This window comes from Dasypus novemcinctus, chromosome 5, assembly GCF_030445035.2.
Source record: "Dasypus novemcinctus isolate mDasNov1 chromosome 5, mDasNov1.1.hap2, whole genome shotgun sequence".
NCBI lineage: Eukaryota > Metazoa > Chordata > Mammalia > Cingulata > Dasypodidae > Dasypus > Dasypus novemcinctus.
The window spans coordinates 83,258,122-83,273,986 of record NC_080677.1 but is presented as its reverse complement, the minus strand read 5'-3'; the positions used below and the strand labels follow the sequence as shown (position 1 = coordinate 83,273,986).

Sequence of the window (15,865 nt, the reverse complement as noted above, 5' to 3'; positions counted from 1 at the left end):
GAGAGCAAGCCAAGGCCCCTAGATATCTGGGTGGAAAGGATCCACTGGGGCAAAACCCTAAGGCAGAAGCATCCAAGGTGAGTACAAAGCACAGCAAGGAGATCAGTGTGGCCAGACCGAGTGAGCCAGAAGGAGAGTGATAGATAAGGTCAGAAGAGTCCAGCAGCTCAACAGAAAGGGCATAGCGTTTACTCTAAATGCAGGGAAGAGGCATAGAAGGCGTGACTTCATCTGACTTAAATAGTAATAGCACCACTTTGAAGGGTCCCTGGTGGAGAATATAGAGGGCAAAAGAGTAGGAGGCCAATGCTGTAACCTAGGCAAGAGTTGCTGATGGCGTGGACTAGGATAGCAGCAATAGAGTGGGTAGGAAATGGTCACATTTCAGTACATTTTGAAGGTATAGCCTATAGGGTTTATTGTGGGGGCACAGGGGGAAGTGGGAGAGTAATTAAGAAAAACTATAAGGCTTGGAGACTCAAGAGCTGATAGTGTGGAATTGCCGTTTACTGAAACCACAGAAGCCTGTGTGAGAGTAGAAAGCGAGCTGTTCTGGATGTGTTATGTTTTTGTTTGTTTTATCTCCCCAACAACAGCTAACATTTGTTGGGCATTTACTAAGTGCCATTCCCCTTCTAAGGACTTTACATGGATTATCTCACTAATTTTTTTACAACAACCCTATCAGGTATGTTCTATTATTCTTTCCACATTTCAGATGATAAACTGAGGCACAGAGAGATCCGTTAGGCAAATTAAAATTTTCCTACCCCAATTCCTATCCTTAAGGGAATTGTTTATTACTAGCCTCTCCTCGCCCTCCAAAGAATTTCCACACTAATAAGTTAGTATGTTACCAGAGGGAGCACATAGTTCGTGCAGACTAAGAAACCCGGGCTTCGGGTATGATATATTTGAGAGGCTCGTGAGATATCCATGTAGAGATGTTGAGCAGCAATCAGATATGTGAGTCAGAAAGAAGACTCAGGGCTGTAGTTAGCAGTGGATGCCTTTTGAGGGCATGGGCGCTCCTTAAAGAAATGGACTAGATGAGATAACTCGGAGTGAGTGTGGTAGTGAAAAACAGACTAGGGGACCGAGGCCAGGAGGACAGCAAAGCGTTCCACGAAGGAGCAGGCACTGAGGTAGAAAGAGACCCAAGAAAGGGTGATGTCCCAGAGACAAAACGAAGAAAATGTTTCAAAAAGGAACAATCAGCCGTTTCATATGCTGCTGATAGACCAGATAACGTGGGGATTGAGAAGTGACTGTTAAATCTGGCACTATGGATGTCACTAGGACCTTGACAAGAGTCATGTGGGTGGAATGAAGAGAAGGAATTCAAATTTGCCCCTAAAATTTAATTTCCACTTTTTAAACCTTCTTATAGGAAAACACTCAAAGTATCGCAAAAGGAATGAAAAATAAGCATATAGATATATAAATGCAAACATGTTTGTCCTATTGTTACATTGTAGCTTTTATAGATTTTGAAAGAATAAGTAGTAAATCAAGTGCAAATGAGTGATTTATGGCCTCCAAGAATAATAACATACAAAAGTCACTGCTATATGAGGCCCAGTATTTTGTTCTTAGTTCTTATTCAGTAATGAAGACCTTTCAGCTTAATGAAGAGAGATATCATATGTAAAATCTCAGAATCATCTGGATATATAACCAAATTTTTCCACATTCTGCAGCTCACTATGTCATTTACAAATATTTTTAGGCTTTTGGAAAAGCATCTGTACCTTTCAAATGGAATTGCATCTGGAGTATGAGAAAAAGTCAGATCTATATAGCATTCTACTTGCATGATGGCATTATAAAGTTATTCATATCCCCATGCACTTTTTAAAAATGTAATGCAAAGGCACTCAAAGTCAAAGTACCAGTACCCTAGTGAGATCCATTCACTGCCAACAGTATCAACAATAAAATACACCAGGAGAAACAGAAGAGAATAAATGTATGCTTATTTAAACCTTTATAGTCACTAAATAAATATGTATTGTTTTCTGAATTATTTTTAAAATCACTTTCCCTGGGAATTAAATGTATTAAAACCATGGATTCACAACCACCAACCAAACTCCATCTTGATCAAGAACTCAGTTAATGTTCTTTCAAGCTCTGGCTCCATGTTTCCCTGCCTTTACCTGTCTGAAGGAGCTGCAGACTTCTAACCATAATTTTGCGTTTTATAAAATGTAGACAGTGCACCAGTGGCAGGAAGAGCATGATGCTTGACTCAAATTGGAGAGTTCTTCCCAGGAGACATAGCACATGGCCCTAGGCAACTGGGGTGTCAGCTCTTCCTAGTTCTCTCACGTCAGAGCTGAAGAACGCTCCCAGTTAAGGTTCTGTGAACTGTCGTAAGGTTCATGACGCATTCTAGCCAGCCAAGTATAAATTCACACACAGAGAAGTGGTCCCGCTTTCCTGTGTTATTAATCCACTTAGAAAACCTTCCCACCATGCCAAAGGCCAGAGAGCTGGGCAGTTCCTTTTAACTGAACCTGAGCAAAAGTAAATTGTCATGTCTGAAACTGGAACGTCAAAGTGCTGACAGTTACTCATTTATCCTTATGGAGCCCCTGGGAAGGGCCCAGCACTGTTCCAGTGCTACAACAGTGGATGAAGCCAGCGAGGTCTGTGCCCTCCTGGAGCTTAAATTCTAATGCAGGGAGACAGGCAATACACCATACATATGACATGTGAAATATATAGTTAGAAGGTAATAAGTAAGTAACTCAGAAAAGAAAATGTAGAGATAAAGCTGGTGGAGGGAGACGAGAATTGGGGGGCTTCTGAGAGGCAGATTGCAGCATAAAATAGTGTCATTATTCTGCCCTATTATAATTGCCTGTTTACTGACTGACTCTTCAATTAGCTCGGGAACACAGGCAAAGAAGGCACTCTGGTATGCCTGATACCAGCACAGGGCCTTGCTCACAGTTACATGCTCTCCAAGGGTTTGGATTCTCCCTATTGTCTGTAGATGCAACCCATGTTAAACATCCTTAGAAGCTTCTTTAATGCGTTTTCTAAAGTATGTGAGTATATGTGTTAAACAACCAGAGACTAATTCAAATATTAGGAAAGCCACACAAACACTATCTATAACACCTTTTTTGGTTTACACTTAAATGAAATACTTCACCGTTCAACTCTAATCTCAACTCTACCCCCAACCCCAGGGAAATTGGTCCAGTACAGGTGAAGTTTTAACGTGTCATTTTTTATAGTTACTTGCTCTTATTCAAAGAGATTTGTAGAGGAAAAAAATGTTTAAGTCGGGAAGTGGACTTGGCCCAATGGATAGAGCCTCGGCCTACCACATGGGAGGTCTGCGGTTCAAACCCCGGGCCTCCTTGACCCGTGTGGAGCTGGCCCAGGTGCAGTGCTGATGCGCGCAAGGAGTGCCGTGCCACGCAGGGGTGTCCCCCACGTAGGGGAGCTCCATGCGCGATGAGTGTGCCCAGTAAGGAGAGCCGCCCAGCACAAAAGAAATTGCAGCCTGCCCAAGAATGGCACAGCACATATGGAGACCTGACACAGCAAAAATGACACAACAAAAAAGAAACACAGATTCCGGGTGCCACAGATAAGGATAGAAGTGGTCACAGAAGAACACACAGCAAATGGACACAGAGAGCAGACAACGGGGCAGGGGGTGGGGAGGGGAGATAAATAAAATAAATAAATAAATAAATGATCCTCAACCAATAAAAAAAACTTTAAATGAATTTCATGGAACTATTAGTGAAGAAAATGTTTATGTAGATTGATTCATCTTTTTTATGTGATAAGTGGACAGTTAATGATGAACGATTTGGATATCTCTTTGCCTTTCTCCAGCCTTTCAAAGACTTCCACAAAGTGAGAGGGTTTCCCAAGGTTTAAATGGAGACCTTTATTTTTCTAATGTCCTACCAGAGGATACCCGTGAAGACTATATCTGTTATGCTAGATTTAATCACACTCAAACCATACAGCAGAAGCAACCTATTTCTGTGAAGGTGGTTTCAGGTAGGAGTTCAACTTACTGAACCGTTCTTTCAATGGTATTTACAAATATATGTGTATTTTTTATAAATTTATATAATACAAATATATAGGTATTTACAAATATATTTAATATTAAATATTAAATACCACCAGTCTTGAAGTAAACAGGCTCATTGATCAGAAACTACCTGGGAATAATCATGGAAGTGTTGGCATATATGTTATAAAGAGCAGGCATATACTAAATACTGTTTTTTTACATTTTTTGCTGTACTTCCTCATCTTTTATTGCCCTTACTGTTTCTTTATGGGTTCTGAATATTCTTGATGTGCTGAGCATTTGAATGTGCTTTAAGTTACTCCATACATTTTAGTTGGCCGGCCTTCAGCCCAAGTTATATGTTCACATATTACTAGTGGGGGTGGCTTAGTGAATTAATGAGCTAGGCATGTCCAATGTAAAGCCCTGTTTTTACTTGGTAGAGATGGCACTTTGTCAGAATAGTTGTATAAGTATACTTTTGTTGCCCAATATTTTTTGACTCGTCTCCCCTACTTTTGTGCATTCTTCATAATATTCTGTTTATTTCAGTGGATGAATTGAATGACACTATAGCTGCTAATTTGAGTGACACTGAGTTTTATGGTGGTGAGTTATGGTGATTGTAACTGATATTCCCTCCTTCATTGTAGAATTTAGTTCACTAACATCACCTCCATGGCTATTTAACCTTTACTTCTTTACGAAATTTCTAAGTACATGTTTAACACCACAAACATTAATGTATGTTTTTATGAAATTGTAGCTATAAACTTTCAAACATATGTCACTAAAGCATTTTCCATGGTGTATGTATAATAATGAAAGTTATTTTAACTGTTTTCATGTTAAGAACCATTTCTCATGACTTGAAAAACTTTAATGTATATTTGGAATTAAATTTTTCATTTTTGTCCTTTTCATAAACATTTTCTTGTAAACTAAATAAGAATTGGCAGAGTATTAATTAACCTGTTGGATTACTAACATATCAAAGTCTTAATAAACTTTAGCAACTAACATTGAATGGTTTTTCACAGTAAATTATCACTTTACCATCTGTTTTCACATGATATTATCAATATAATTAGTAGTAATATTTCTTTTAGTTTTCTTTAAAACATCTTGAGATCATTTTTTTAATAGATAGCATTTTTTTCATTCTTTCATTCTTTTAAACAGAAAAGAGTTAATTTCCCAAAGGAAGTGGCTCTAAGGTGTACTCCTTTGATGAAAATGAGGGGTTCTGGATATGGGGTCTTCTTAATTATTATAAGGCAGAATATCTTCTATCATTGAGATATGAAGCAAAAAAAAAAATCATTAAGGTACCTCAGTGATCAGTGTAGACATGTCACATCTACTGCCATTATTTATTTTATTTTAATATACTTATAAAAACTATATGGGCCTCAAGACCATTCCCAAAGTGATTTCAGAGGAGTAGCATTTCCTCTCAATCTCTTAACATTTTAGAAAAACTCTCATTACTCTCAAAAAACCTTCTCTGATATTTCAGTTTTTCCTTCTGAGAAATAATAATTCATAGAATACCTTTTCAGCCAGTTTTTATGAGTATCAAATATGTAATGCATTAAGGTATTTTGAAAACTGTAACGGGCTATAAGACTTGAAGATGGTATAAGTTCTACCTCAGGTTTTACTGAACAGGCTTCAAGAGATAAGGCCATATTTTGAAAAGGTTTCCATAAAAGAGAAGATGACCGGTATAAATGTCCCTAAGATCTCTGACTTCCAAAATAGCTTCTTTGTAACTTATTTTTTCATTGTGGAAACTAATTTCAATTTCTTTAATTTCACCATTATTTTTAATTTATGGCATATAGTTTATGTCTCATCTCTGTCAGTAATTCTATTGTTTTGTTTTGCTTTCCATAAACTGCATTTTGTGGGTCTTGAGATATTAGACATCCACCACAGTTTTATCTCCATGATTAACTGACAAATTTGCATAAACTGTTCTCTCCAGTATAAACCAAAATACCTCTTCCATAATCACTTCTGAAAAACCTAGCATCTTCCTGAAGATTAACAATTAATTTTGGTTAGACCTAAGCACTAACCTTAAGAGATATATAGCATGATAACATGATTTTCTTCTCTATGTCTACATTTTGAAAAATTTCCCAACCCACAGAAAATTCATAAAACCTAACTTGAATTAAGTAATTATACAAAAGGAATACAGTCCTTCCTATTAGTGGTAATGAAACCAGAAATGCTTCTAATCCTGGTTAACTGAGTGAGTGATGGCTATATGTAAGCAGAGTGTGTGTGTATGTAGCTTAATAAATTTCACACTCAATGTTCAATGACTTTGAAAAGGGATTAAAATTTTAGGCAGCCATTTTGACAGAATATATGTTTCTGTTTCTAGAAATACATATTCGTAACTTTTAACTTTCTTATTTGCAGCTAAGTCAAGTAGAGAAAGGCCACCAACATTTTTAACTCCAGAAGGCAATGCAAGTAACAAAGAGGAATTAAGAGGAAATGTCCTTTCACTAGAGTGCATTGCAGAAGGATTGTGAGTAAACACTTTCTGTCTTGATTTATACTTCATATAAAAATATAGAACATTGACAAAAAGGCATTATATAAGAAAAGAGTAGCCTTATACTAATTGCATAAGAATCGAGGAAAATTTGATGATTTCCAAAGTAGGCCATATGAATCTCATAGTATTGTTAAAATATTTTGTGATGTATTAGTGTTAGTATGGATATAGGTATCAGTAATCACCTTGTGATTGCGATAACTATAATTAGGATGCATTATTTTGCTATTCTATAACAAACCACCCCAAAATGTAGTGGCTTAAAAGCAATAGCTATTTATTATTGGTCATTTGTCCACAGTTCTGCAGAGCAGGTCTGCTAAAACGGGTAGTGCAGCTGATCTTTGTTGGGCTTGCTCATGTACCTGCTCAGTGACTGATCATGGCTTATGTAGGATGGCCTCAGCTAGAGGTTCACAATTCTGAGGATCTACTGGTTGTGGGCTGAAGCAGCTGAGCACTTGGTCATGAGTTTCTCACGTCTTTCTAGCAAATTAGCCATGGCTTATTCTCATGACAGCAGACTCAGAACTGGTACACTCTCTCTCCCACTACTTCTTACTGGCAAGTCACAAGACCAAGCACAGATTCTTGCAAACTCTCACCTGTGCACACTCCAGAAGTGATGTGCCTTTGAGAGGAGTTATAGGGAGGCCTCAGATCAGATCCAAGAACATCTGTTATGCTATGTCAGGGACACATTTGCAACAAGCTTCCCTGTTGCCCCCTTCTTATGCCTGGCACAGAGCAAGTGCAATTGGAATGGGCACTTCTGCTGAAAACATTGAATGGAATCTCAGAAACATGCTGCCCTCACATGTTGTGACAGTGCTGTCCTTAACGTGTGGATAGGAAGTCACTGATCTCACATTCTTGGCCAGAATAGTTTTCCATAAATAATTTTGCTTCAGGAGGTACGTGGAGGCCTCTGCTGGCCAAGACAGAAAATCACACTACACCTATTCCATTTCTCAAGTAACTGAAAACTATAGCAAACCTCCTTTTAAAGAAAATATCCGTCTTTTCCACCAGGTTTTAAAAACAAATTAAAACATCCACTTTTCATAGCTATTGTGTTAGAAAGTGGTTTAATCTTTTGACTTCCAAGTTTTTTGGCTCAAAGATACCCATTCTCACAATTTAGTGACTCCCTTTCCCACAAATGATATATTATATAAAAAATGTAAATATAAAACCCCATGATAACTACAAAAAAAAAAATTTCAGAGAATACACTTGCTCATAGAGACAGAATTTGGAGTATAGGTTGCCAGGGGCAGGGGGCAGATGTTAATGCATAATGAGTGTAGAGTTTCTGACTGGGTAGATGTGTTTAATGACGGAAGGTGATGAGGGTACCACAACATTGTGACTATTACAAGTAGCCCCACTGAATGGTATCCTTGAGAATGGTTGAGATGGGAAGATTTATCTTGTATGTATGTTCCCATATTTTCTTTTAAAAAAAAGAACAGCTAAAGAGACAATGACAATTAAATGCAGTACATGATTTTGGTTGGGATCTATCAGGGGAGGATAAAAGGCTCAAAGGGACTTTATTGGGACATTTGCAAAAAAGGGGATATAGACTGCAAGCTTTATATCAATGTTAAATTTCTTGGACTAGATAACTGTCCTTAAAATGGTTACATAAGTGAATATCCTTGTTCTTAGGAAATGTACATGGCAGTATTAAGGGTTCAAGGAGCATAATACATACAACCTACACTCAAGTGTTCAGAAAATGGGCTTAATAGATAGGCAGACAGATGATAGATAGATAGTAAATAAATGTGGCAAAATGTTAAAATTAGTGGATCCTGTCTGAAGTGATTGGGGTATGATAGAGTTCTCTATATGGGGTTAGTATTATTTTTTATCTGTCTTATGAGTTTGAAAGTATTTAAAAATAAAAAGCCTAACATAAGTTTTAAATAAAAAATTAAAATATAGTCATATTTGGAAATTTCACAAAACTACTGAAAGAATTTTAAAAACCTTGGATTTGGGGAGTGGATGTAGCTCAAGTGGTTGAGTGGCTGCTTTCCGCGTATGAGGTCCCAAGTTCAATCCCTAGTACCTCCTAAAAACAAAGAAAGCAAATGAAAGAAACCAACTCTCATTTGGAAGCAGATGTATCTCAGCAGATGCATCTGCTTCCCATGTATGAGGTCCTGGGTTCATTCCCTGGTACCTCTAAAAATTTAAATTAAATTAAATTGAAAATTAAAAAACCTTGAACTGTTGTAAAACATGATTGGTACTCCATCACCCATAATCCAACAAGTATTAGACTCATAGAATCTAAATATTTCTAATTTTTAACAACTCCTCAATGGAGCAGGCCTCAAAAACAGTGAGTGTCTTTGTGATAAGTAGATTATGATGCTCATGCTCCATCTCCATTTTCCTCTCATCTTCAGATCATACGAGATGCAGATTAGTTTAACTATAAGAAAACATATTACACTATCAGATTCCATACATGAATAGTGTCTTCAATTTTTCAAAATGATTTTATATCTACCTCTTCTTATATTTATAACATGTTTTAATTTTAGAAACTATTTCATCAAATATGTATGTTCAATTATTTTCATTAAACCAAAAAAAAAATAATTCAACAATCAATCAATTAATCCCATTTGAATTTCTGATGACAATTATTGTGATCTCCTGAGGCTCTAGACCATACATATTTCATCTTTATCTTCCCAACACACAGCTTGCTTGGTATATAGTTCAATGCTTAGTAAATGTTTGTGTTGAATGAATTTTTATTTTACCTTCATGAGAAACTTCTGACATCGTTAGATCAGATCAAGCATTATTATCCCCATTTAGTCAGATGAGGAAATTGAGGCTCAAAGAGACCAAGGTCAGAGAGCAATTTAGGAACAGAGCTGGGACATGGTAGCAACAGTTCTAGTTCCAAATTTGTGTTCTGGCTTTTCAACTGTCTTGATATTTCAGATTTAATAAAAATCATAGGTAGCTAAGAAACAGTGGCAGCAACACATGAATTCAATCTATTCTTATTAATTGGTATAATATTTTAAAATATAATAATGAAATTTTAAAAAAGAAAGCTATTCCTCTAATTACTTAATTTGCATTATCATATAGCTTCTAATGAAATTGAAAAGTGCTTCCATTTGATATGGAAATGTGTGTAAAAGTTCATGGGCACAGATATGTATATCATACATATCTTTCTCTGTGCATTTTTTAACTCTAGTTCACAAAAAAATTATACCTCCATTAATTTCATGGTACCTTGACCTTAATTTAAAATTTTCCAAGAGCTCCTCATTTATCTGAACTTTGAAGAAAATAATTAGGCCATTTCAGTAAAACAACTACTACTAGGATTCTAGCTGCATCATTGAAGGAAAAGTTTAGGCTGTGTCATAAATTAGTATAGTTCTGAGTATGTGAGAATGCTAACTTACAGATTCAAGTGTAAGGCTTTGACTTATTTATAAAAGTATGCTTATTAAAAATATCTACATATTTCTCATGTTCTCAACATAAAGAATTTCTTACAAACTTATATGAAAAGTCACCCTTTAAAACAGTCACAAACGTGTATGTCTTTTCCTGTAACATCACTATTTGTTTATGCTATCAGGCCTACTCCCCTTATTTACTGGGCAAAAGAAGATGGAATACTACCTACCAACCGCACATTTTATAGAAATTTCAAGAAAACTCTGCAGATCATTCATGTTTCAGAAGCAGACTCTGGAAATTACCGGTGTATAGCAAAAAATGCATTAGGAGTCATCCATCATACCATTTCTGTCACAGTTAAAGGTATGTCATTAATTAAATGCATTGCTCTTGCCTTCATGAGAGGCCCTGTAATTTCAATTAAATATACATTGATTTTTTTTCAGTTATAATCAATGCAAGTTTATATCAACATTGCGGTACCTTGAATCTCTACTCGTTGCTATTTATAGTAAATTCAGATCAGGCTAAAAATGTGTTTCCACAAATCTTACAGAAAATTTTCAATTAATAAATGTAGAAGGAAATAGAAAATCACCGTTAGAATCCCACATGTAATAACTGCTACATACAAGATTTCTGATTAATGCTAAAACTTTAAGGAGAAATAGGATATTTGCAGAGCCTCAAAGTATTCCTCCCAAAATATTTATTAATTACTGTGGTGGTTTTAATAAATGTCCACAAATTTTTGATACTTCTCTCTCAAGGAGGTGAAACTTAATTCCCTCCCCTTCAGTGTGGGCTGGACTCACTTCTAATGCATAGAACATGGGAAGGGGAAAATAGTAACTTTACAGTGGAGAAACCTGGCAGACACCACCTTAACCAAGTGATGAAGATTAACTTTACCAATTAATTTAAGTCATATTGAGGTCAGGTACTCCCTGTTATAATGTGATGAAAAGGGTTTATCACCTCTTTGGTATTCTTCTCAAAAATGGGTCACCTCAGTCTAATCATGAGAAAACATCAGACAAATACACATTGAGAGCCATTCTACAAAATAATGGAATAATCACTCTGCAAAAGTGTCAAGGGCATGAAAGACAAGGAAAAACTATGAAATTCTCAGATTGGAAGAGAAAAAGGAGACATAGCAATCAACTGCAATATGATATCCCAGATAGGCTCTTGGGACAGAAAAAGGACATTGGTGGATGTTTGAGGAAATCCTAATAAAGTCAATATTTAGTAAATAGTATTATACCCATGTAAATTTCTTATTTTAATAACTGTACCTGATTATGTATTATGTATGTATGTATGTATGAAGAAAGCTGGGTGAAGTTAGGAACACCTTCTGCTATCTTAGCAACATTTCAAAGCTAAAATGTTTTTTAATTTCCCCCTATAATTAAATGTATTCTATGGGGTCCAGAAAATTTTAAATTCATGTTTCTTAGCCCTACCTATACCTGTGAGTTGCTCTATACTTGGATAATTCTGTCACATTTTTTGATGTCTAATGTAAAACAAGGTGATATTTGTCTCAAAGGAATGTAGATATAATATGTACATTTTAGTGAGTCTCTTGGAATATTCTTTTGAAAACCTAAAGTAGTATTTGAAACATCATTTATAAAATCCATTCACTTTAAAAAATGAAACTAATACATGTTTGTCAAAATACTTATTTTATTATCATTAACATAGTTCAATAAATTCTTCTCCTAAAATACTTCTTTGATTCAGATTGATGCTTTTGTTTTTTTCTTCCCTCAATAAAGCGGCTCCATACTGGATCATGGCACCCAAAAATCTTGTGCTGTCCCCAGGAGAGGATGGGACCTTGACCTGCAGAGCTAATGGCAACCCCAAACCCAGGATTAACTGGTTAACAAATGGGGTTCCAATAGAAAGTAAGTTTCCTCAATTGGCTGCAGTTGCAATATATTTTAATAACATATCTACATGTCAACAGTGAACAAACAATAAAATAATTTGAGCTAAGGAAGGAAGCTATACATAAATTGAGCAGAGGCACCAAATTATTAGATGATAACATATTTATTATGACTTTGAATTGTTAGTTTATGCTATGTTGATTGGCACTTGACAATATTTCTTCTAACATAGATCATGGGAGAAATGACAGAGTCAGAAATAATCACAGAAAAGCTCAGATTATCTTAATTGTTCATATTGTTACATGACTTGTGGAAACATCCTGGGGGTCAGAAGAGATGGATGGGGAGAAGAGGAATAGTGCCAGTGGGTGTGACAAAGAAGAAACATAGCTGTCTTACCTTAAGAAATTTTCATTCCTAAGTATTACCCAGATATTTCCACGTTCTCCAGTCTTCAGAGTTCACCAACCTATTTAATACCAAAATAACAATGCATCCTTTGATCCTTATCATGTGCAGGAGGCCCAGTCTTGTATGAGCCTTTCCTCCCAGAGTATTGTTGAGCTCATCCTTGAGCAATATGTATATGTGCCTGGCTGTTACTTGTCACCTTGTCCAGTCTCCTTCCCTGGGCTGCTGCTCTACTCCCCACTTGCTCCCATTAGCCAGTTTCTCCAGGCTGCTGCCACGCTGCCCATACAGTTTCCCAAAGTGTGACCACACGCCCCTCTCTTGCTTTTCTAAATCACAGCAATGACCAATCTAACAAAACTTGGTTAAAGGCTTGGCGATAGTAGAAGAAAATTATAGCAAAGGGAAAAAAACTTAAAAACAGAATAGTACACCTCTCTGGTCCTGGATGCCATAAGCCATACCCATCCACAGAGAACACACTGTGTCTCCTCTTCCTAGACCTCACCCACTACCAGCTGCTATTAACAGGAGAATCTTTGAACATTGTCCCCTTCTTGGAGATCAGCCATCCCTTAGATCCAGAGAGAGAGGTGGAAATCAGTTTCTGCTTTAAATCCAGCCTCAGGTTCGCCTTCCTCATCAATACCATAATAATCTGCAGAGATATTCTTTCTAACAATAAAAATAGGCTCCTGGCTTACTTTGTAGAGTAGCTTAACTCTTCATTGCCTCCAAACTAGAATCAAATATTGGCTCTACATTGACATAACAGAAGGTCTATTAAACAGCAAAACAAAGTGTATCATCCCCCTAAGGTGGATCTGGATGATTTAAAAGGACACACATCCCTGTTTCTCACCATCAAGGTCTTACAACTGCAGGTCTAGTCTGAGTAATAGCACCTTGTTCCTTGAGTATTTCTTGGGAGTTTATTGTGTCACACAGCACAGTAACTATCAGGTACTTTAAACAAACAGGCTGTGTTTACTGTAAAAGAAAATATGTTCCTGAGAGAAAACAAATTCTAAAGAGGTCAGCAAATGAGGTTTGGGTATTTCCATTCCCAATTTTAACCATGATTAGGATCAGGGAAAACCAAGAGGGTACTTTGTGGTTGTTCATCAGGAAGATCTTGCCACTAAAAATTGAGAAGAAAAAAAAAAATGGAAGAAAGTCCAGAACTAAAAAATAAATTTTATTGTACAATTTATGACTTTCTAGTAATGGATACAGAATTGTAGTGAATGATGGAACATGCTCAGCATTTTTGTACCATGTGTTGCCGCTCAGAGATTCCCTGTCAATTTATGGGAGGTTAAATATGCCCTCCGGTCTAGACTCAGAAAAACTGGCGAGTGGGAGAGACTATGCATCTAGCCACTCACCAGGAAAACCAGGAGAGCCAGGGAATGTTAGAAATAATAAATCTTCAAGCTTGACAGCCAGAATGCAATCATTAGTGGGGAAATTGAAACACAGGTAGGCCAGTGACACAAGAATAAGGGGAGATTAAATAATGAGGATTCTCTTTCCTTCTGATTTGGCCTGTTTGCCATTTTTTGAAATTCAGCTACATAATAAGAGTTAATTTGCAGTAAGAGCTAATTGTGATAAGAGCTTGAAAATGCACTAATAGTATCTTAGTTTTCCAGAGCTTCTGTGACAAATACTACAAACTGGTTGACTTAACTAACAGGAATTTATTGTTTTACAGTTTGGAGGCTAAAAGTTAAGCCTCAAGGTATTGGCAGGGCTGGATTTTTCCCAGATTCTGTAGCATTCTGGTAATTCTCTATCACATGGCACTCTCTCCCTCTCCATGTATATGCTCCTCTGGTTTCCACTGACATCTACCTTTCACTGACTGTGTGGCTTCACCAACAGACTGTGTCCAAATTTCCTTTGCTTACAAGGACTCCAGTAAAATGGATTAGGCCTACCCTGATTCAATTTGTCCATACCTAAATAGGATCTTTGAAGATCCTATTCACAAATGAGTGTATGCCTTAACTAATAATAACATCTTCAAAGTTCCTACTTACAACTGCGTTCACACCCATAGGACTGGGTGTTAAGACTTGAACATGTCTTTTTGAGGGGACATGATGCAATCCCAAATAGCCTGCTTTCTGGGCCCCAAGAAGACATGATCTTTCTGTGTGCAATATACATTCAAAGATATGATAAAAAAAATTCCATAGCTCCTACAGATTCAGGGTCCCTTGATCTCTGCCATGCTTCAGAGCAACAATTCTGGTGGACCAGCAAAGAGAAAAACATCACATGACATGACAGCAAATGGTGCTGGCAGCAGGTATCTTTTATTTACACCGAGGAGATGTGAAGCGTCCCTGAAAGGTGTCTTTCTCCATATCTCATGGCCAAGCTAAAAGTGCATCTGTTACTGTTAGGACATCACGTGAGAAAAGGTGATGGACTTCAAGCACCTGGCAGGGACTCTGCACAGCTCCCTGCAGGGTCATACTGCAGAGGCACAGCTGTTGCCCACTCTTGCCCTCAGCAGCTGCTCCACCCACAACTTCTGCTGAGTGGCCTCTTTCATGGACACTGAATCTTTTTTTTAAAGATTTATTTTTATTTATTTCTCTCCCTGCCCACCCCCCCCCCCCCCAGTTGTCTGCTCTCTGTGTCCATTCGCTGTGTGTTCTTCTGTGACCACTTCTATCCTTATCAGCAGCACCGGGAACCTGTGTTTCTTTTTGTTTCGTCATCTTGTTGTGTCAGCTCTCCGTGTGTACAGTGCCATTCTTGGGCAGGCTGCACTTTCTTTCACGCTGGGTGGCTCTCCTTATGGGGCACACTCCTTGTGCGTGGGGCTCCCCTACGCGAAGGACACCCCTGCGTGGCACGGCACTCCTTGCATGCATCAGCACTGCACATGGGCCAGCTCCACATGGGTCAAGAAGGCCCAGGGTTTGAACTGGGGACCTCCCATGTGGTAGGTGGATGCCCTATCCCCTGGGCTAAGTCTGCTTCCCGAGAAAACCTGAACATTAATCTCATGTTATGAGATTAATCTCATTAATCTCACACCATAAAGTGCTCTCCCCTCTAGTGTTTCATTTCTAAAATGCAGATAAGACCATCTAGTTAAGCTATTTCTGAAGATTCCTTTAAAAAATAAAACTATATATCTAAGTAGGTATAAAACATTTTAAAAATTGAAAGTACTATGTCAAGTGGCATTATTATGATGAGTCATCATCATCATTTTCTAAATGTTGGAAAGATTTATAGTTTGGGCCAGCCATGTTAGGAGAAGTTAGCCATTTCCTGAAGGCTGTCACCCCATTTCTGGACTTTACCTCTGGACTTTAAGTTATATGGGGTGAGGCTATGCTCTTAGATTTCTTCTCCAGTGTTCATTATAGCAAATAAAATTGATTATTCTCAGAATCAGTTAGTCCTTTGGATAATGTAGGTCTAGATGATAGAGAG

At 37.4% G+C, this 15,865-nt stretch overlaps 1 protein-coding gene across 50 annotated transcripts in view; it reads left to right on the top strand.

Moving 5' to 3' along the window:
• Window positions 1-15,865, top strand: part of NRCAM (neuronal cell adhesion molecule) — a 286,106-nt gene that overhangs the window by 219,789 nt on the left and 50,452 nt on the right. For 39 of the 50 annotated variants that reach the window (XM_058297194.1, XM_058297195.1, XM_071215222.1 and 36 more), the window contains 5 exons: window positions 3,862-4,032; window positions 4,604-4,660; window positions 6,488-6,599; window positions 10,261-10,445; window positions 11,873-12,004. In XM_058297194.1, coding sequence (XP_058153177.1) covers window positions 3,862-4,032; window positions 4,604-4,660; window positions 6,488-6,599; window positions 10,261-10,445; window positions 11,873-12,004 — 657 coding nt within the window. The remainder of the gene's footprint in view (window positions 1-3,861; window positions 4,033-4,603; window positions 4,661-6,487; window positions 6,600-10,260; window positions 10,446-11,872; window positions 12,005-15,865) is intronic. The other 11 variants (XM_012527211.3, XM_071215224.1, XM_058297185.2 and 8 more) reach the window with 1 other exon arrangement.